Genomic DNA, 20,266 nt, shown 5'->3' on the forward strand with positions numbered 1-20,266 from the left:
TTAAGGTAACGACGCGATCACACCAAATTGATCGTTATACAAAATAAGTCTTTTTGTTGTTTTCTAACGATGAATTTAAACGATACGATACAATAAAATTTAAATAATAATTCAAACAAATATTATATTTTAAAAAATAATACAATACAACGAGTAACAACCCTCCAAATAAGGTGTAAGGGATTAACAACAAACTATTAAGAAAATTTTAATAAATAACAACCATAAATACATGATGTTTTATATTCTAGCTAGGGTTTTTGTTTCTTTAAGTGTTAATACGGTGTTTTTGGCAACGGCTAACATTTTTGTTTCTTTTATGTATGTATCTCCTTCATCTTTTGTCTGCTCAGTCCTTTTGGTTCTTCGTTTAATCTTACCTCTTGCTGGAATTTATTTCTTTTTTTGTGCATATTCGGTATGTTTTCGTATTTGAGTGAACTAAATTTGGGTTTTTTTGTTTCCTTTGGAGGCCCTTATTTTTTGGGGCCTTAGTGGCTTTAGGGTTGAGTCGTCCTTTCTTCCTATCTGCTTTTATCTCATTTTCAAGTAATTTACATTGGCTTGATTTTGTGATTGTGTTCTAATTAGCAAATAACCTGGTTTTTGGAATTTATGCTTAGTGAAGCTCCAGTTTATGTTTAGTTGATTTCAGAAGCTCACAAGTTTGTGTGTATACCTCTTGCAGAGACTATTAGTAATGGGGAAGAAAAAGCAGAAGATTGTGCTACCGCCGGAGCTTCCACCGGAAATTCCTGATGAAGCAGTTGAAGTATCAGACGAGGACGTGACATTTGTCACCGAAAATCGAGAATATACTGGCTTTTTGTCCAATTTGGATACGAAGTCAATTAATAAGTAAGCAATTATTGGCATGTATATGTGTTTATTCTCATTTATGTGTTGGAGCTAATGCACATACAGATATTGTTTATCAGTAATTCATTTTCTTTCAGAAAAGGTTTATTTATTTAATCTTGCAACCTTGGGTATGATTTTGTGTATTTCAAAGGTGTTCGTAAATAAGCAATTCTTGACATGATTTTTTGGTTGGTTTTGACTTTATTTTTGTGGATTGATGCCTAGATAGCAAAATTTTATCATTTTGATTCGGTAAGTTGGATGATTTGAATGTGGTATAATATGTCTTTTTTGCTTGGGAAATGTTCGACCAAAAGTCTACATATTCCGAAAACTAGAATAGACAGAGGTATTGCAAAGGGGAATATACTGTTTAATTGATTTGTGAGAGACTAATATTTGAAATTATATCTGGTATTAGTTCTCTTTGGAAAAACGGGTTTTCCCCTTAGATCTCTTATGATCAGTTGATCAACCTGATAAAAATAAAATAAAAAATAATGGGTTGATCAAATATCTTCTTTCATAAAGAAGAAGAAAATTCATGGAAAAACGATTTTAAATGCCTAGAAGGGCAACAAAAACCGATGTCAGCTCTATGTAGGAAGGGAGTTGGAAGAAGGCAGAGGAGGATTGGTGACAAAGTATTCCAGTCTGCATATGGTGGACAGTTTGGATGGGGAGAACCTAAAAGACATTTGAAGATAGAAGGAATTCCATTCAGAAAATCAAGATGAATAGCCTTCAACCTTTCCTATTTTTGGTGTAAACAGGATTAATGGGGGAGATAGGAGATTTAGTAGATTTCATAGGCAAAATGTAAGAAAGTAGATGTACAAATGACCCCCATACTCCTTTTTGTAATTGTAAATCTTCTCCTTCAGTATCTGTTTTTGGTGCTGAGTTTTGTATGAATACAAGTTACCTTTTGCTCAAAAAAATTTAGGAGACCTACATATTGTATGATTTGCGTTCCATTTGACACTTTCACATGTTAATGTACTAAATGGAGTACTCTAGAGCTTTATCTAAGTGGTCAGTGCCTTTTCCCTCTGTATTCATGTTATCCTTGCCTTCATGTTTATCTCTTACTGGTCGTTTGGCTTGAATACAAGTTATGATGGAATAAGTTGTGATGAGATAAGTTGTGTTGAGATTAGTTATGATGAGATAAGTTATGCTGAGATTATTTCTTATTGAGTGTTGGTTTGTTGTATTTAAAATAATTTGCATGGCTAAAATTTAAGAATAAGTTGTTTGTTTACAAAAATACCCTTAACTTTATTTAGTTTTTTATATTTTATTTGTAAGTTTTGGTTATTTAATATCCATTCTTAAAATAAAACTTTCATCTTTTTTAGTTTAAATATTTTTATGTGTGCATTCCATGATGTCTGTAAGTATTTAAAAATAAAATTTTCTTCTTATTTAATTTAAAAATAGAATTTCCATTTTAAGTTTGTTAAAGCATAAAATGATTTATGAGAAATCAAAATATAAATAAACATAAGAATTAGTCAAATAATTTTATATATAAAAATTATATTATATTGTGTAATTTTTTAATAGAAAAAATATGAAGAATTATCATAAAAATAAGGAGTGAAGGTTGTGAATGTTGTTATATATGGTATTAAAAAAATGTAAATATATATGAACTTGAAAAGTGAGGTATAAAAAGGATTTAAAGGGATATTTTTGTCATTTACCTATTTTATCCCGGGATAAGTTATCCCAGGATTAGTATACCACCCAAGAGGAGGTATAACTTATCCCATCACTAATTATTAATACCGAAGTAAGTTATCCCAAACTTGCCAACCAAACATCAAATTAAGTGCCACTATAATTTAATCCCATCACTATATGGTGTTATCCTTCACACCAAACGATCCTTTACTATCCTTTACTGAAAAATTCTACTCAGTGATGTGTTGAGAGTTTTTTCCAAGATACTCAATAGGTAAAAGATCAAACTTCTCGCATCGAAGGATACAATGTTGGTGCTCTCTGTCAAAATCTTCTCACTATTAAAAAAAAGATTTACCTGATGATCCAACTGTGTGTTTTACATTTAGCCCCAAATAGCTGGGAGGCCAATATACTCCTCTCTCATGATCAGAGTTGCCAAACTTAAGATTGATATTTGACCTAAAATTTTCGAAGTGTAACAAGTAATGCCGGATCAAATAGTTAACTTTTAGTTAGAAAAGATCAAATAGGTAGAAAAGGAAGTTTACCTCAAGGAATTGGCTTTCCATTTCAACTTTGGAATTGCCTTTTTTGGTCGTGGAAGTGGGTTTAATTGGGGAAACAATTCTTCAAAGTATCACTTGTGTGAGCTTTGGTAGGCTTAATAGCTGATTTGCAATCAATCCATTCCAATAGTGCTCCCCCATCTGAAAGAGTGATTCAAACTGACCCAAGCAGTTGAGCATATTTGTATTGAGGCCTAATGTAATGTTTGCCACACAGTGAGTTTTTTCTTTTCCTTTACAAATATTCAAAAATCTAGTTTTTAGTGGTGGCGAAATTAACTTTTGCTCCCAAAGTTTGGCTCTTTGTTCAGAAGCTCCAGAGTTCAATCAGGTTTTAATGCTTATCCTAGTTTTGTAACTTGTCAATGGCCCCATAGTTCACCAATTCGAAGAAGTTCACCATATCCTGGAATTTTCTTAAGCTCTTGTAATCTTCTTACAGTATTCTGGGATAGTTAAATAGTTCATCCTGATGCCCCTGTAGTTAGGGTCACTTCCATTTGCCACTCTTGACGTTTTCTTGGCATTTGCCCCTTTTTCCTGGTTAATCAATATGACACTGCAACTTTTATTTGTTCAACAGATTGCTATGTTTCTTAAAAATTGTGATAGTGATGTGTCCTTTTGTATTTGCTTAACTTCAATTTTTTGCTATGTTTAAACCTTGGAGTATGATTTAGATGGAACATCTGTTTCTTTTAGTTTCTCATTTCCTTTTCCCGTCTTATGCAAGTCTATTAACTTTCTAAAGTTTTATAACTGATCTTATTTTTGTAATTGGAAAGGCACGTTACTCGTGTTGCCGATGTGAAAGAAGATGAGCTGGAGTCTCTGTATGAAAGGCGGTTAAAGAAGAAGTCACTTGATAAAGAAACAGAAAAACAGGGGCTAGAAGTTGATCCTGTGGATGCTCTTCCTGTGAAGACTTTAGATGGAAAACTTTATTACAGGACAGGTACTGAAATCTCTTGTTCATTCATCATCACCTGGTATTTTACCTGCTGTAACCGTTAGTCTTAATATTTTCATATTATACAGTGCCAAAGGCTACACAAAAATCTGAAAACGAAGATAAAGAGGAAGCTAATACTAACAGCAAAGATGCTGGTATTGATGCAAGTGTGGTGAGGCTGACTAAAGCAGAGAAGCGTGCCAAATTGAAGAAAACCAGAAAAGAGGCTAAGAAACAGGCAAAAGAGGTGGCAGAAGTAGAGGATGTTGAGCAAATACCTCAAGCTGAAGTCTTGGTATGTGCATTATATATCCTAAAAGATATGCTGTAGTGCTAGAATATATATCCTAAAGTAATTTTAAATTGTAGATGATAATGCAAAGAGGGAAAAAAGGCACCAGAACTTTTGAAAAGAGTATATATGATGAGAGTGACGTACTACACAAGTTAATGCTGGTTCCCCTTGTTGCACTGTCACTATACTGTAAGGAGTCGTTTGGTGTGAGATATAAGGTATAATAATCTCAGGGATAAAATGCAGGACTATTTTATCCCGTGTTTGGTTGGAGGTAATTAGACAATCTTGGGATTATTTATCCCATCATTTATACCTTAGTGATGGGATAAGTTATCCCATATACATGGTGGAATAACTTATCCTAATATAACTTATCCCGAGATAATTAATCCTGGGATAACTTATTCCCAACCAAACGAACCCTTAGTTGATGGAATTATTACCTGGTTTTGGTGCTTCATGTTTTCCTAATTTTGGTGGAGGAGGAAATCTTAAATCACTTGGATCGGGGTGATCTTTGTAAGAGGTATTGTAGCGTGATTTATCCTAGGCATTTCCGTGTCAGATTATTCTGGGAAAATAATACTACCTTGGACCCAAAATTCAGAGTGACAATCTTGTCTTTGGCTGTCCCAAATATACTTTCCTCGTATTTCGTCAAATACTCTTTCAATATATAGTATCAAAGAGGTTGTGTGCGCTCATTCTTTTATTTGTCCTTCAACAAAATAACCAGTGTTATTAAAAGCCATCACCCATTGTTAAACAACGGAGCAATGCCAAGTGAGAGGTTATTGCCTTATGGAAGAAGCTATGCATTTTAGATGGTGAGGTGTAAAGTGAACCTACAGGAAGCGGCTGATTCTTTGAATTTTATTTCAATTGATAAAAAAAGACAAATAAGAAAAAAACGAAGAGGAAAAATAGGGATTTTTCGTATTTAGTAATTGAGACTTCTCCTCATATACACTTCAGTGTCCTCTTTGCTGCTGCTGTCTTCTTCTTCTCGAGTTTGTAGTGCTTTCTCTTCTACTACCTTTGTTTCTGTGCTCCTTGTGAATCACATTTTTTTTGATAACCGTGGTGTCTAGGCCAACTTGTGAATCACTTCCTTCTTCTTATTATTTCTCTCTTCAACTCTCTTAGTTAAATTACTACAACAAAAATATAAAACAATTTTTCTGTATTTGATTAATTGGAAAGTAGCTTTCCAATTCTATTTATAGTTCAGCGGCATTGTTGAATTATACTTTAGTGATGTTTACTTCGAATCTAAGTTGCATGGACTCTTCACTTTCGATGCCGTATCCCGTTTCGGATTCTCCAAAAACACACTACTTTTGGAGAATTCAACACGCACCCGTTGACATTTTTGAAGAGTCCGAGCAACATAGCTTCGAATTCTAGGATTTATATTGTCATTACTGTATGCTGGTTGCAGAAATTTTTATTAACTATGCTAAAAAGAAAAGGGCACTTAAATTTGGATACGAGTATATTGATTTATTTTTTCCATGGTGTTAGGACGAGGTGATAAATGATATGACAGCAGAAGAGGCCAATGCAAAAAAGAAGTTTAGACTAGCTGAGCTGGGAACTGCACTGCTAACTGATCCTGAATTAAACATCAAATCTCTCAAGGAGATGCTGGAGATTTCTAAAGATGGTGATCGTGATATAGCCGTACTTGCCCTTAAGTCTTTGTTGGCTGTTTTCAGAGATATCATTCCTGGGTGAGAAGCTTGCAAGAGTTCATGGGCTGCTTCTAGTTTACTTGTCCTAGTTTTTGGTTCTTTTGTCAACTTTACTATGTAAACAATTAACTCTTCTTTTGTCTTTTCAATATGTGCTCCAGGTATCGCATCCGTCTGCCAACTGAAAAGGAGCAGGAGATGAAAGTTTCAAAGGCTGTTAAGAAAATGCGGTTCTATGAATCTACCCTCTTATCTACATATAAGGTTGATTTATGGATCAAAATCTCAATATAATAATTGATTGCACATCTGAGTTCATATTATAGCTGCTATCGCAAATTGTTAATGACATGCTTTACCACTTTGTTGTGTTCCATTTCTTTGATTGCAAATTATTGTGCCACCTTTTTGGAGCACCGTGTTAACGGATCTTTGACCTTTTGCCTTGTGGATGGAAAAATATGAATTCAGGCCATAGAAATTGTACTTTGTTTGCAATAGAAGTATAAAACACAGGAATATATATTCTTCGAGCTGTTCTTGTTTCTGGTGTTACACGATAGCATCTTGAGGTACTTAATGCAGATAAAAGTGCTAGGACTGCTGTAATTTTTAATGTATTCCTCCATATGTTGGGTTAAATTATTAAAGTCTCATCACCTTGCAATTATTTTACATATTTCTATCTGTTATTATGTATGAATAAACACTGGACAGACTATTCTTTATCCAGGGCATTGTATAAATTATCTTAGCTGTGGGATATTATATTAAATACAAAGAATTAAAGTGAATTCATCACCTGAGAATGAGTAAATAAGTTCGACAAGTGTAAAGGCTAGCTAGACTCCTACTATGTTAACCATTTTCACATACTGAAGTAATTTCTATGAAATGAATAGAAGTAAAAGTAAGAAACTCTCTTTGAAGGGGGTCGATCAAATGGGTACAATCTAGTTATTATGGATCAGAATGACTGTACCTTTTCTCAATTAAACTTCTTGATATATCTCATATCAGCAAGGTATGTTGCTGAGATGAAGAAAGTTTGATATTTGAAGTTACATAGAATGTGACTTCCTATTTTAAAATGGTCTTAGAAACTTTTTTGACAATAAAAAATGGTCTTAGTGACTTTACTTGCATCCTTAGAAATGTTACACATGTATGTTGGATTGCAGATTCAAATATAATTCTAGTCTTGGCACAAAATAATAATAATAAAAAAAATATGAAAAAAAGTCTTGACAAATTTGACAATATTCTGTCAGATAAGTTTGCTCATTACTCCTTTTCCTGTTTGTGTATTAACAGGCGTATTTACAGAAGCTGATAGCTGTAGAAAAGCAGGCTGTATACAAACGTGTCGCAGTTCGCTGCATCTGTACTTTACTCGAGGCAGTTCCACACTTCAATTTCCGAGAGAATTTGTTAGCTGCTGTCATAAGAAACATAAGCTCTGAGGATGACATATCAAGGTAAATTATGTTTACTGCTCCTCTTTCGTTTCCTTCCAGCTTTTCCACTTTTTCTTTACTTGGAGCTGGTTGAAGGATGGAATTTCCATTTTGTATCTTTTTCCCTCCATGAATCCTTCATTGGGTTGCCCTATGATCCTGTTCTAGTGGTGGGAAATCTTCAGATCTCACGACGAGTATTATACACACTTTCTTCATTTTGAGTTGCTTTGGCGTTATAGAGGATGCAAGACAAGCGTTATTTGGTTTCTGGAGACTGTGGTTGCAGAACATCAAGTTTTTAGAGAAATCTACAATTACAAGCTCTTATTTCATGGAAGGACTGGTATTGAAGTGCTTAATAGAGAAGCTGAATAAAATGCATAACTTTAAAGTGCAATGAGGTTATGGAGACTAAACCTGAAAATCAGGTCAATTTGGTTAGATGGAGGATTCAGAGACCCCATAAAATTGCAATGCATTCTTTTTGATAACCTAGAAATCTCCAAGGGCTAGTAACCCATGATTCAAAACTCAGTGGGTATTAAGCCCGCCCCTAATCCCTATACCCTTCTCCACTTAAATACAATGCTTTTGTGTAGGGCAGACTTCGAACTTGTAACATGTGCCTAACCCACGGATAACGCGTTGCACTCTTACCACTAGACCAAGGCTTTGGGGGAAAAATGCAATGAACTTCTATGTAGAGCTAAGCTATATTTAAACTATTTGTTGGAGCATTTGAGGATTTGGAGTGACAGAAGTTTGAAAGGGGGTTTCTCTGAAAAGTTTTAAGGATTTAAAAGGGCTTCTCATTAGTTAATCAATCCAGCACCATTGTTTACTTGGTGATGTGCATTCATCCAATATGTTATATATCTAATCTATTTTCCCATTTTATTTAATGTAATTTGACTAGGCATGCATATTAGGAAATAGTTGAGACTTATACTTAATTTTAAATTATGGAGCCGAGCCTTTAATTCTGTTATATTGAATCCTTGGCCAAATTTTTGCTAGTTGTAACTTAAAAACTTTGATAGTACAATTTAGATGTGATCTTAGTTTTGGGGCAAACTTACGAAGGAGGGAAGACACTTAAATTTAGTGACAAAGTTCATAAACGGAGTGATGAAAAGTGGGAATTGGACGTTTGTGAACTTTTTAAATTGTAAAACATCTTGTGAGAAATTAAGAGCTATGATAGGGATGTAAGCGAGATTTGTAAACCATAAAGTCAGAATATTAGGTGTTGGATAGGAGTGGAAAATTAGCATACAAGTATTTATAGTGTGAGATGTTTCAGGAGAGGATCTAATAGTGCATTTTATGGGTTGATTTGCTGACTTGAGCTTTTGCTATATAACTTCGTTAACGAAGAAGTTAAGCTTGTATTGCTATTTTTATTATTTTTAATGTGGTATGGATCTCTAAGACAAAATGGGGGAAATGCGACTGAGATGGTTTGGGCATGTGAAGAGGAGAGACACAGATGCCTTAGTGCGGAGGTGTGAGAGGTTGTCCATGGATGGTTTCAGAAGAGGTAGGGGTAGGCCGAAGAAATATTGAGGAGAAGTGATTAGACAGGACATGGCGCAGTTACAGCTTATCGAGGACATGACCTTAGATAGGAGGGTGTGGAGGACCCATATTAGGGTAAAAGGCTAGTACATAGTCTCGTTAATCTTCCTTATTAGTAGGCGCATTAGCGCATTCTAATTTCTTGTGCTCTGATTTCTGTTATTATCTATTACTTTGTGTACTTTGATTACTCTATTTTATCTGTGACACTTTTGTTATTTGTTTTTCCATATTGCTTTGAATTTCTTAGCCGTATCTGACCTCTTTTTATGCTTTTATTGAGCCGAGGGTCTTTCGGAAACAACCGTCCTACCTTGGTAGGAGTAAAGTCTGCGTACACTCTACCTTTCCCAGACCTCACGTTGTGAGATTTCACTGGGTTGTTGTTGTTGTTGTATGGATCTCCAACTCAATGAATTTTCATCTTGTCAAAAAATATTCATCTTCTGTTGCTTCTTATCTTGGGAGTCAAAAGTTTTCAAGTTGAGTAGGACCAAGACAAAATACCCGGAGCGCAAGTTTAGGATGTGACTCATGAAGCAGACGTGGACGTGAGACTTGATACACAAGTCATCCCTAAGAGAGGAAGTTTTAAGTACATGGGTTAGTAATCCAAGGTAATGGGAAGATTGACGTGATGTCAAATTGTATTGGAATGGGGTGGATGAAATGAAGTCTCGCATCCGGTGTTTAGTGCGATAAGAATGTGCCACTAAAACTTAAAGGTAAGTTCTACAATGTGGTGGTTAGGTCGGTTATGTTGTATGGGACCAAGTGTTGACCAGTCAAAAACTCCCATGCCTAGAAGATAAAAGTAGTAGAAATGAGGATGTCGAGAGATCAAATTAAGAATGAAGATATTTAGGACAAGGTGAGAGTGATCTCTGTGGTGGACAAGATGTGGGAAGTGAAGCTGAGATGGTTCAGACATGTGAAGAGGAGATATGCAAATGCTCCTATAAGGAGGTGTGAGGTTGTCTATGGTGGGCTCGAGGAGAGGTAGAGGAGGGCCTTAGAATTATTGGAGAGATGTGATTATGTAGGATATGCTGTAACTTCAGCTTACCGATTACATTTCCCTTGATAGGAGGGTATGGAGGTCGAGTCGTCCAGAACTATGATAGAACTTAGAAGGTTAGTAGGTAGTCTAACATATTTTTTTTCTATACTTGGAGTTCTAGTATTATTCTTGTATTTTCTTAGTCTTAGATCTCTATTACTACATGTTTCTTTCGCTTTGATTATCTTTTATCTTCTTCTTGTTTAAAAAAAATCGAAGAAATAACCAAACCAAATCGACAAACTATATACATAATATATTATTTTTATGAATAATTTTAAATATCTTATATATTGTTTATATCAAAATTGATTTATGAAAGAAAAAAAGTCCCAAACAAAAAGTCCAACAAAAGGCTAATTTGGCTCTAAGTTGAAACCAACAAAAATAAAACAAAAGCAACAACCACGAATTCTAATTTCTTGTTGCTGGATAAAAATCCTCTTCAAGGTTTGCAAGGCCTTAACGAGTGGTTGGTGGGTTGTTTGGTTATCCTTTGTTTGTTAGCTAATTTGTTTTTCTATTCACCCACCTTGTCTTTTGATTTTATTTTTGTGTATGATTAATAACCGAACCAAAATCGATAACAACCAAACCGATAAATGTATATTATATTTGGTTTGGTTTGGTTTTAATTTTATAAACCGGCTAAATTGGTTTGGTTTTTGGTATCCAAACTGACCCGTGAACACCCATGTCATTGAGCCAATGCTCTTCGGAAACAACCTCCTTAACCTATCCTCCCCAGACCCCACATGGGATTACACTAGGTTTGTTGTTGTTGCTTCTTGTCTTGTGCAAAAGTTAAATGCTAATATGTGGTTTAAAGATCTACTAAATTGCTTCTATTGGCTAAGCTTGAAAATTTATCGTACAGAGTTCAGTGCTTTGAAAATTCAAGGTCCACTTTATTGAGGAAAAGCGAGCACCAAAACTGTGCACTTTAAATTTTTTGAGATATGTTCGTTGTTTTGTAGATTAGTCCTCTCTCTCTATTGATGCATGCTGATTGTGAATCAGGATATTCAAATAATACACTTGTGCCTCTAGATAATGCTTGCTTTTTTAAAGTAGCAATTATGTTCTCTCAAGTTTATCTATCTACTGCTTGTTGACAGGAAACTTTGCTGTGCTACTGTTAAGTCACTTTTCACCAATGAGGGGAAGCACGGTGGTGAGGTAACGGTGGAGGCTGTTCAAATGATTGCAGACCTTGTTAAAGTTTATGATTGTCAACTACATCCTGATTCCATTGAGGTCTGCAATTTTAATACCAACACTTTGGTTTTAGGATTTTTTTCTTAGATTGTTTATGATGACATATTGAACTTGAATATGATGTGAATTCGAAGCATATATCCTGGTATTGGGAAAAAAGGCGAATGTTCCAATGTTAAATGTGATGACCGTGCCAAATAATTGACGAAGAAGATGGTGATCTCTTATAATGTTGCTAGACGAGTTATGACTTAATATTCCCGACAACATTCATTCAAGTTCAGGGTCTACCTGGGAATTCTTGCTTAATTTTTGTTGGCATTTTAACCTGATAGAAATAGTTTTTGATTTAGCAATGGGAGAATTATTGTCCTCCTAACATGATTTTGTCATGCTCAGGTGTTTATGTCTCTGACATTTGATGATGATCTTGGAAAGCGTGAAACTCAAGATGCTAATAATAAATTTAAAAGCAAAAATGCTAAAAGAAAGAACCTTAAGGAGCTGAAAGAATCAGCTGCTAACGAGAAAAAGAGAACACGGAAAGAGATGATGTCAAAGACGCGAGAAGAGGTAGTATTCTTTTGCCAACATGATCTGTGACTGGACTTGTTAATTGTAAGTTCATTTGCGCATCTCATGCTTTTACAGGTCACTACAGAATTGAAGGCTGCTTCATTAGCTACCGATGTTACTGAAAGGAGAAGGATGCAGACTGATGTATTATCAGCCATCTTTGAGACATACTTTCGTGTCCTAAAACATGCAATAAAGCCTAGGTATGTTTTTCTTGCTGATGATGTAATGGAGCATGTCAATCAATGAATTCAATTAGCATGAACACACTAGGTTTGAACTTGAACCACATCATATAACTAGTTCCTTAGTGAGGAAAGAAAAATACTGTGCTTCCACTTTTTTTTTTGTGCTACCTGTCGTTTATTATTATTTTGATGAAATTGTATTTGATTAAATGAGAAATCCTGTCATACAGATGTATAGGAAAATAGAGAATCTCACTAGGTAAATGCTAGGATAAAAGAACACATGATTGTCAAGCCAGTCAGTCATTTCCTTTCTCTATGCAAAACTATAACTAGCCATCACTATAAAGAAGAGGTATATCAACCAAATTTGCAGTTGAGACCAATTTATGAAACCAGAAGAGGATATCTGAGGAAGACGAATATGAAGAATGAAGACCACCTTCCATTTCTTTCTTATCCTTTCTTATTTAATTGATTTTCTCATAAAGAATATAAAGAAAGATAATTTTTTGGATGATTCAGTGTCCAACTCTTTGGATTTTATACCAATCCACTATGTTTTTTTGCTTGATGCTTTCTTGGAAAGTAAAGTCACTGTGATTGTTTCTCAGATCAGAAGCTGGTTCCTCATCTCAGCCAGCTGGAAGTCATCCACTTCTTACTCCTTGTCTTAATGGAATTGGGAAATTTTGCCAGCTTATTGACTTAGATTTCATGTCTGATCTCATGAATTATCTGAGAAAGCTTGCCAGAAGTGGCAATAACTCTGATGGCTCTTCCAAGGATGTTTCAGCATGTCTGACAGTATCTGAAAGGCTCCAGTGTTGCATTGTTGCTTTCAGAGTGATGAGAAACAATTTGGACGCACTGAATGTTGATCTTCAGGATTTTTTTGTCCAATTTTACAATCTGATAATTGAGTACAGGCCAGGAAGGTAGTTCTCTATCACATTACTACTCCCTCTTATCCATATTAAGTGAATTGTTGGGACTTTTTTCATAGTTCAAAATAAGTGAATTTTTTAAAGTTCAAGAGAATTGTTGGTACTTTTCCATATTTACCCTTCCCTTTAATGAGGTTCTTAACCATTTTATATTTTCTAGGAGAATAGTTTGGGAATAATCAAAAGGGATTTAAATGTGGAAAGAAACCTTTGATTTATGTCCTTAATTATTTTTCTTAAGGGGTCTTCCATACCCCAACAATCAACTTCATATGGACTGGAGGGAGTATATTTCAATTTTTTGGCATCGGTAGTCTTGACATTCCACTCTCCTTTTGCTTTCCACATTAGCCTTTTGGGAAGGAGGAGTGATTTGAAGATTTCGACCTCCTCTCTGAGTACCAGAGTTGGATATTTATTCTATTAGAGTCTGAGGGTACATCATCTAAGGCTAGAGTAACTCGGTTAGCCATCTTCTTTGTAAACAGGGATAAAGGTGAGATCTTAGCTGAAGCTTTGAAGATAATGCTTTGTGATGATCGACAACATGACATGCAAAGGGCTGCAGCTTTTATCAAACGTTTAGCTACATTCTCTTTATGCTCTGGGTCTGCAGAGTCCTTGGCTGGTAACAACATATTTTGCTAACCATTACTAGACTGCCATTTGTTCTTAACCAAGATTTTATATGTTACAATTTAGTGTTCTCGTTTGTCAAATTATTGCAGCCTTGGTGACTTTGAAGCATCTCCTTCAGAAGAACGTCAAATGCCGGAACTTATTAGAAAATGATGCTGGAGGTGGCTCTGTTTCTGGTGCCATTGCGGTATGAACCAGTCTTCTTTCTGATTAATTATATGGCACTCACGGTGTAATGGTGTTGACTTGTTGCTTACATAAGTTGGTTTTACTTTTGTATTCTTTGAATATGGATCATTCATGCACATGATATTTTCTGAAGAAAATAAGAGAAGTACATGATATTTTCTGAAGAAAATAAGAGAAGTCCACCTCTTTGGCCCTTCTGTTTACGGACATCGTTCCCCAGCTTCGTGTATATACTTTATTTGGGAAGGGGGAACCGGAGGCATGGTAAACACAGGGCTTGGATCTGTTGACATTATGGTGGTATAGAAACTTTGTAGAGCCTTTATATCTAGTACTTTAAGGAGTGGGCATTCCTGATGCAAAGTACATCTCGTTGTGTTTTCTGAAGTTGTCGTAATGTCTTGAACTTTCCATCGGGGAAGCTGTGGAAATGTTCTATGACATTTGTTTTCTGTGTGCCACTCATGTTACCAACTATATGCTTTGTACCGAAATGACCCCCTTCTCATGAAAAAGAGACGTCTCCAATTATGCCATTCATATTCAGTAGATAGTTGAACCTCTAGAATGTGCTGATGCCAATTCTTCTGTTGCAGAAATATCAGCCTTATGCAACTGACCCGAACCTTAGTGGTGCACTTGCTTCAGTGCTTTGGGAGCTGAACCTCTTGTCAAAGCATTTCCACCCAGCTGTTTCTACAATGGCATCCAACATTTCTATGTTGGGCACTGGCGATAACCAGGTTCACCTGTCCAACAAATCTCCTCAACAAGCTTTTAAGGAGTTGTCACTTGAGCAGGACTCATTCATCGTAAAAGTTGACCTTAATGCCAAGAGAAAAAAAGGGAATGCCTCACTAAAGCATATTTGTATGGGGGCTGACCTCGATTCCACTATTCAAGTTGATGAAAATGATGTTAAAAAGAAACTCTCTGAGCATTACTCGCTGCTGCATGACATAGCTGAAAATGAAAGACTAAGAGGGGAATTGGTTGGAACAACATTGTCTCTGAATCTATATGAACAATACAAGAAACAGAAGAAAAGAAGAACAAAGTAGGCATTTGTTGTCTACAATTTTGTAGGTAGATCTACTTAAAAAGTTTTGAGCATTCTCTAGTATTTTTGGATAGGAAAGTGCAACTGGCGATTGTTTTGTACAAACTGCGCATAATGCCCCTATTATGCTGTCTGTTAAAAGGATCTGATTATTTATTTCGATGTCCAGAGATATTTCCCAGGGACTTGGTTGTAGCAAGTTTTGGTTACCATATTATTTGTTGCTGTTGTGAATTGTTCTCTTCTCCTTTTGTTTTTAGAATGTCTCATTCTCTATTGTATTTCCTTTGGATACTTGATTTTTGATGTGTTTACTTGAGTTGAGGGTCTACCGAAAACCACCTCTCTGCCATTCTCTCCAGACTCCACTTGTGGGACAATATGAGGTACGTTGTTTTTTAAAATTTAATTTTTATTGATATGTTAATATAATCATATACGTCTCCTCTGCTTTATGAGCAAATAAAAATGAATTTCACAACCTAACTAATGAAGAGAAAATTAACCTCAGCAATGTCACATATTGCATACGAATATCTGATATATGGCCTCAGCAATGTCTACTATTACATACCAATTAACCTCAGCAATCTTTTAAATGATTAGATAGTGTAAGTTTTTTCCTATACCAAAACTTTAAATTACATGCACTGATAATATAATAATAAGTTACTTATCACTTATCAATGCCATTATTAAATAGCTCCGTTCCCTTTACTGGTCCTCTATGGACTAATTTATAGTTTATAATTTGTTTTACTAAGTTATGATTATTAATGGTTATTAAAGTTGTAATTCCAATAAGTTTGGAAAGTGTAGGTACTTAATACTATAGGGTAATATCAAATAATAATAATAATAAATTTCTCTTGATTCGTTAAAAATGGGCAAATAAAATAAAAAGTTTATTTTCTTAAATAAAACACAAGTAAAAGCCTAAAAGGGAACAAAGGGAATAAAATTAATTAACTTTTAACTCCAAGTCAAATTTAACAAACCTTTTTTTCTTAGGTGCATCTACTTCAGACTTTAATGGTCTAATTAAAGGAGGTTAAAACAAATACATGCAGTACATTAACTACCCTGTGATAGATAGTGTTGGTCCAGTCATATTCCCCAAAAAAATAAAATGAAAAACTATAACACAACATTTGATGTTGCAAAATTTTCAATATAATAGTAGCCAATTTCTTTTTACAATCATGCATGATACCAAAGAAAGTGGACTCATACAGTTAGCAAGGCTTTTTTTGGGGTTACATAAGTATGTACATACTGAAAATGGTAAATGTCGTCTTCCTTTACAATAAACGTTTTCCCTAATTTCCTTTGCACCATACGAAATTATAGCTCACCCTCCAATCAGGGGATATTACATAAAATATATATAAGCTTTTCCTAAAGGTGCTATCTAGGAAGCTAAATTATTGGCCACTTGAATTAATCAAAAGGAGCTTAGCCTTTTATTGAAAAGGGTAGGAAGGGTTTCATCTAATGGATGGACAAATTTGCAATTTGGGCACGTTGGTGAAGATTTAGACATCATTACTAACATGTGACATTTCTTGCAAACTGCAGTGACCATTTCTTGTTGATCAACATCAAATGTTAGCCATGAGGGTGAACGATTGATTAAACCTTGAGAATCACTGTTCTTTTTGATGAAGTTATTCGAATTGCTAACAAAATTGTCATCAATTTGGTTGGTCTTTTCTGGTGATCCACATGATGGTAATAAGTTGAGTTCAAGATCTAAACTCATATGCACTGGATGTGTTGGTGGCTCTGAATTACTTATTCTTGGATCTCTTGATGTCCTCTTTTGTGTCCTCGTGTTGTAGAAGTAAATCTGTCCTGACTGCATTTATAAAACAGCAAAAATAATTTTAAAAATTAGTGGCAGATACAGGATTCACTCCGAGGAGTCAAAATAGAAAGAAGTAAATATACAAAAAAAAAATAGCAAGGGAATTATATTTATTATAAAATATATATACATGAATAACTTTTTACCAATGTAATTTGCGGGGGTGTACTTGGATAAGAGTGGCTCCATCACCGAATAAAACAATGTATAGTCTAGCTTTCATAACATTTTTCACTTAAGAGTCTGATTGGATGAACTTATTTTAACCATTGGATCCCAACTTTTGACTCCTTTTTTTTTTTTATTAAAATCAAATGCTTAAAAATAGTCGTGTTACCTCAACAAAACAATATACAGGTTCTAAGTCTTAACTAGTTTTATAGTATTTATCGAAGGAAAAGCGCACAAAATAATATGATTTTTCTGACATGCACTTAAAAGAGCAACCTGCCTAATAATCAGTAAAGTGAGTAAAAATCACACAAAATGGAGATTCAAATCTCTTTGAGGTAGGTTTTTTTTTTTTAAAAAAAATTCCATCGGACCTCTTAATTTTAGTGGACAAAGTCATCCGAACAATAACAAAACCAAAACAATTTTTTCTGAAACACAATTACCTCTCTTATGTCAAGAGAATTCAAAGAGCTATGTGTACACAACAAATATTATTTTCAAAAGCTTCCAAGTTGACAGGAACACCATCGTTATATATATATATATTAAAAAATAGCATACCTTAATATCGAGACATCTTTGCCACTCCAAAGGCATAGGAGTCTCAGGATTCAGCTGTGTACCAAACAAAGTTGTCAACTTTTTAGGTTTAATTTGTGGCTTTATTTCATCACAAGACAATTCATCTTCCCATTTTCTCTTCTTACACAAATCTTCCATAACATTTCTTTGTTTTGGAATTTGACTTATTGTGTGAAAGGACACCATCACTAATGATCAAGAAAATAATAAAAAGTCTCCCAGTTTTTGTTTTTGATTGTTGAGATAATTATAAAATGTTGTAAATAATGTGGACGGTTATATAGGGGAAGGCAACCAACTACAATAGAATCTAAAAGGGCAAAAATATAAATGTGGAACTAGAAAGGGTCCCATTATTCTGTATGACGTGCTCTTCAAGTGAGAAATAAATTGAATTGAATTGAATCAATTGAATTGGAGTTGGGACTTTGCAATTACTATACACCTCCAACCTGCTATTTAAAGCTTAGTAGGTTGTACTAACTAACTCTTTTCTCTTTGGTCAAATCTACACTCTTTCTCATGCAAGCACTAATTTGTTTATAGCTTTTGCCATCCTACATGATCACTTTATTTAAAAGTTTAATTTGGCTAGACCACAAAATTATTGTTTAAGTCATTTTTTTGTTATACACAAGAAAAGGAATAATACACCTAATAATACTCCTTATAACCAATAAACGTACGTAGAGTTTGTTTGAGTTAGAGCCCGTTTGGATTGACTTAAAAGTTAGTCAAATATACTTTTAAGTCAGTTTTTGATTTTTGGAAGTGTTTGACGAATATAAAAATAATTTAAAATAAGTTTAAAATGACTTAAAATAAGTTAAAAATCAAAAGTAGGCTTCCCCCTACTTTTTATTTTTTGACTTAAAAGTCATTTAAGTTTGACTTTTTATTTTTGATTTAAAAGCTACTTTTTTTAAGCCAATCCAAATGAGCTCTTAACTGATTGTAAATAACTGATAAATTTTAAGTGTTGAAATTGATTTTAAATAATAAATGTAGTTACATATTTGGATAGAAATATTACCCCCTCTATTCCATATTAACTGAATTTTTAAGGTAATGCATACATATTAAGAAACGTATTCAAAAACAAAATTTGAACCATATTTTCCTCTATTACCCTTTTGTTTAATCAGCCTCATAAAAATGATTGAATGTGAAATCATAAATACAAATAGTCCCTTATTGGAGTATAACTTTGTAAATAGTGTAGTTTAGCTCTTAAAAAATTGCAAAACTTCATTAATGCAAAGGGTAAACATGAAAAAAGATTCAAACATTTTTCTTGAACTTTGAACAATTCAACTATTTTGAATAATGAAAAAAGGTCTAGAAATTCAGTTAATATAGAATAAAGGGAGTAAAACTAATAATATAAACAATACTCCCTCAGTTACATATAGATTGTCATGTTTCGTTTCTAGAGCGTTTTAATATTTTAAAATAACAATTTAGATATTACATTTTTTTATGAAAAGTACAATATGTCGTGATTCTTCTTATATCAATATGGTGAAAAATATATCTTAAAATTGTTGGTCAAAGTTGAGGTAGATTGGCTTTCGAAAAGTGAAACATGACAAGTATTTTGAACCGGAGGAAGTAGATTGCACTCATGTCACTATCCCTCTACTTGATTGTTGGCCTATTATTAATAACTGAGGGATGTAATATATCATGGTGTGTATAGCAAGCTGCCATTAATGCCAATTACTTTAGAATGGATGGGAAAAGGAACTTGAAAATGTTCATTCATGAGATATTTATCCCTTCAGTATGGGATATATAACTCTTTTAAGGAAGATCTTTCACGAAATCCTTTATCTTTAGTCCATTCACGTACGAATTCTTTTCTTTTATTTCTTTTGGAACTTAGGGTTCATGGACTATATTATGCATATATTATTGCATATTACTTTATTTTATTGAGAACACTCAAACTTAAAAATTCTAAATCCGCTTAGTTCAGCATGTAGAGATTCTTTATATAATAAATAATGGGCGAAGTTAGGAAGTGCAAGAGAGTTTATCCAAATTTTGTTCCCCATTAGTAAGGTAGTAAGAGTGTGAAAAAATCGAACCGACTGATAAATCGAACTGAAGAAAGTGTTATTAGTTTATTGGTATTGGATTATTAGGTTAACGATTATTTAATGGTTTTATAAAAAATAATTATTGGGTTATCGGTTCGGTATTGATTTTATAATATTGGGTTATTGGAGAAACCGATAACCCATTAAGACTATAATAGTTTACTAATTTAATTTTTAGTTTTTTACTTATAGACAAATATCAAACAAAAAATATTAATATAAATATATAATCAGTTAAACACTATATAATACTATTTAATATTTAGTATTTCAGTATTCATCTTTTAGCTAGGCTTTGCCGCTTTAGGTTCAGTAGCATTCCGTGAAGACGATGAGAGATGCTGCCTGCAAGTTGCTACGACGGCGGCTCTAGAATTCGTATATTTGTTTTAAAAGTTTTTCTTATTCGTTAAACCGAAAATCGAACCGTTAAAGACTAAAAACAAATAACAAATATCTTATTGGTTTGGTTATCGGTTTAGTGTTTTTAAAAATCGAAAATTGAACCGATAATACTTAAAACCGAACTGAACCGACCGATACACACCTTTATCTATTAGGGG

General features: G+C 34.0%; 2 protein-coding genes across 3 annotated transcripts; one reads left to right on the top strand and one right to left on the bottom strand.

The window, feature by feature from the left end:
• Positions 1-253: 253 nt before the first annotated feature.
• Positions 254-15,212, top strand: LOC129902711 (nucleolar complex-associated protein 3). 2 transcript variants are annotated; one of them, XM_055978083.1, is made up of 14 exons: positions 254-321; positions 689-858; positions 3,905-4,074; positions 4,158-4,366; positions 5,894-6,102; positions 6,225-6,327; positions 7,378-7,541; positions 11,280-11,418; positions 11,779-11,952; positions 12,031-12,158; positions 12,758-13,081; positions 13,579-13,718; positions 13,819-13,916; positions 14,515-15,212. In XM_055978083.1, exons 2-14 carry the CDS (start codon positions 701-703, stop codon positions 14,977-14,979), a joined length of 2,481 nt encoding a protein of 826 aa, XP_055834058.1. In that variant the 5' UTR covers positions 254-321; positions 689-700; the 3' UTR covers positions 14,980-15,212. The 2 variants fall into 2 exon arrangements, with proteins under 2 accessions (XP_055834058.1, XP_055834056.1); XM_055978081.1 differs by lacking the exon at positions 254-321 and adding an exon at positions 332-418.
• A 916-nt stretch (positions 15,213-16,128) lies between these two features.
• On the bottom strand, positions 16,129-17,855 carry LOC129902945 (protein CURLY FLAG LEAF 1-like). Its single transcript, XM_055978392.1, has 2 exons — positions 17,581-17,855; positions 16,129-16,836 (listed from the first exon to the last, which is right to left on the bottom strand). Exons 1-2 carry the CDS (start codon positions 17,785-17,787, stop codon positions 16,423-16,425), a joined length of 621 nt encoding a protein of 206 aa, XP_055834367.1. The 5' UTR covers positions 17,788-17,855; the 3' UTR covers positions 16,129-16,422.
• Between the last annotated feature and the right edge of the window lie 2,411 nt (positions 17,856-20,266).

The sequence above is a fragment of the Solanum dulcamara genome, chromosome 9 (genome assembly GCF_947179165.1).
Source record: "Solanum dulcamara chromosome 9, daSolDulc1.2, whole genome shotgun sequence".
Taxonomy (NCBI): domain Eukaryota; kingdom Viridiplantae; phylum Streptophyta; class Magnoliopsida; order Solanales; family Solanaceae; genus Solanum; species Solanum dulcamara.

Excerpts from the sequence above, each read along its gene's own strand:
- LOC129902711 (XM_055978083.1), top strand. The coding sequence starts at position 701 with ATGGGGAAGAAAAAGCAGAAGATTGTGCTACCGCCGGAGCTTCCACCG. Across the intron at positions 4,367-5,893 it reads TACCTCAAGCTGAAGTCTTG|GACGAGGTGATAAATGATAT; the intron begins GTATGTGCATTA and ends CCATGGTGTTAG. Across the intron at positions 6,103-6,224 it reads TTCAGAGATATCATTCCTGG|GTATCGCATCCGTCTGCCAA; the intron begins GTGAGAAGCTTG and ends TATGTGCTCCAG.
- LOC129902945 (XM_055978392.1), bottom strand. The coding sequence starts at position 17,787 with ATGGTGTCCTTTCACACAATAAGTCAAATTCCAAAACAAAGAAATGTT. Across the intron at positions 16,837-17,580 it reads AAAGATGTCTCGATATTAAG|TCAGGACAGATTTACTTCTA; the intron begins GTATGCTATTTT and ends TTATAAATGCAG.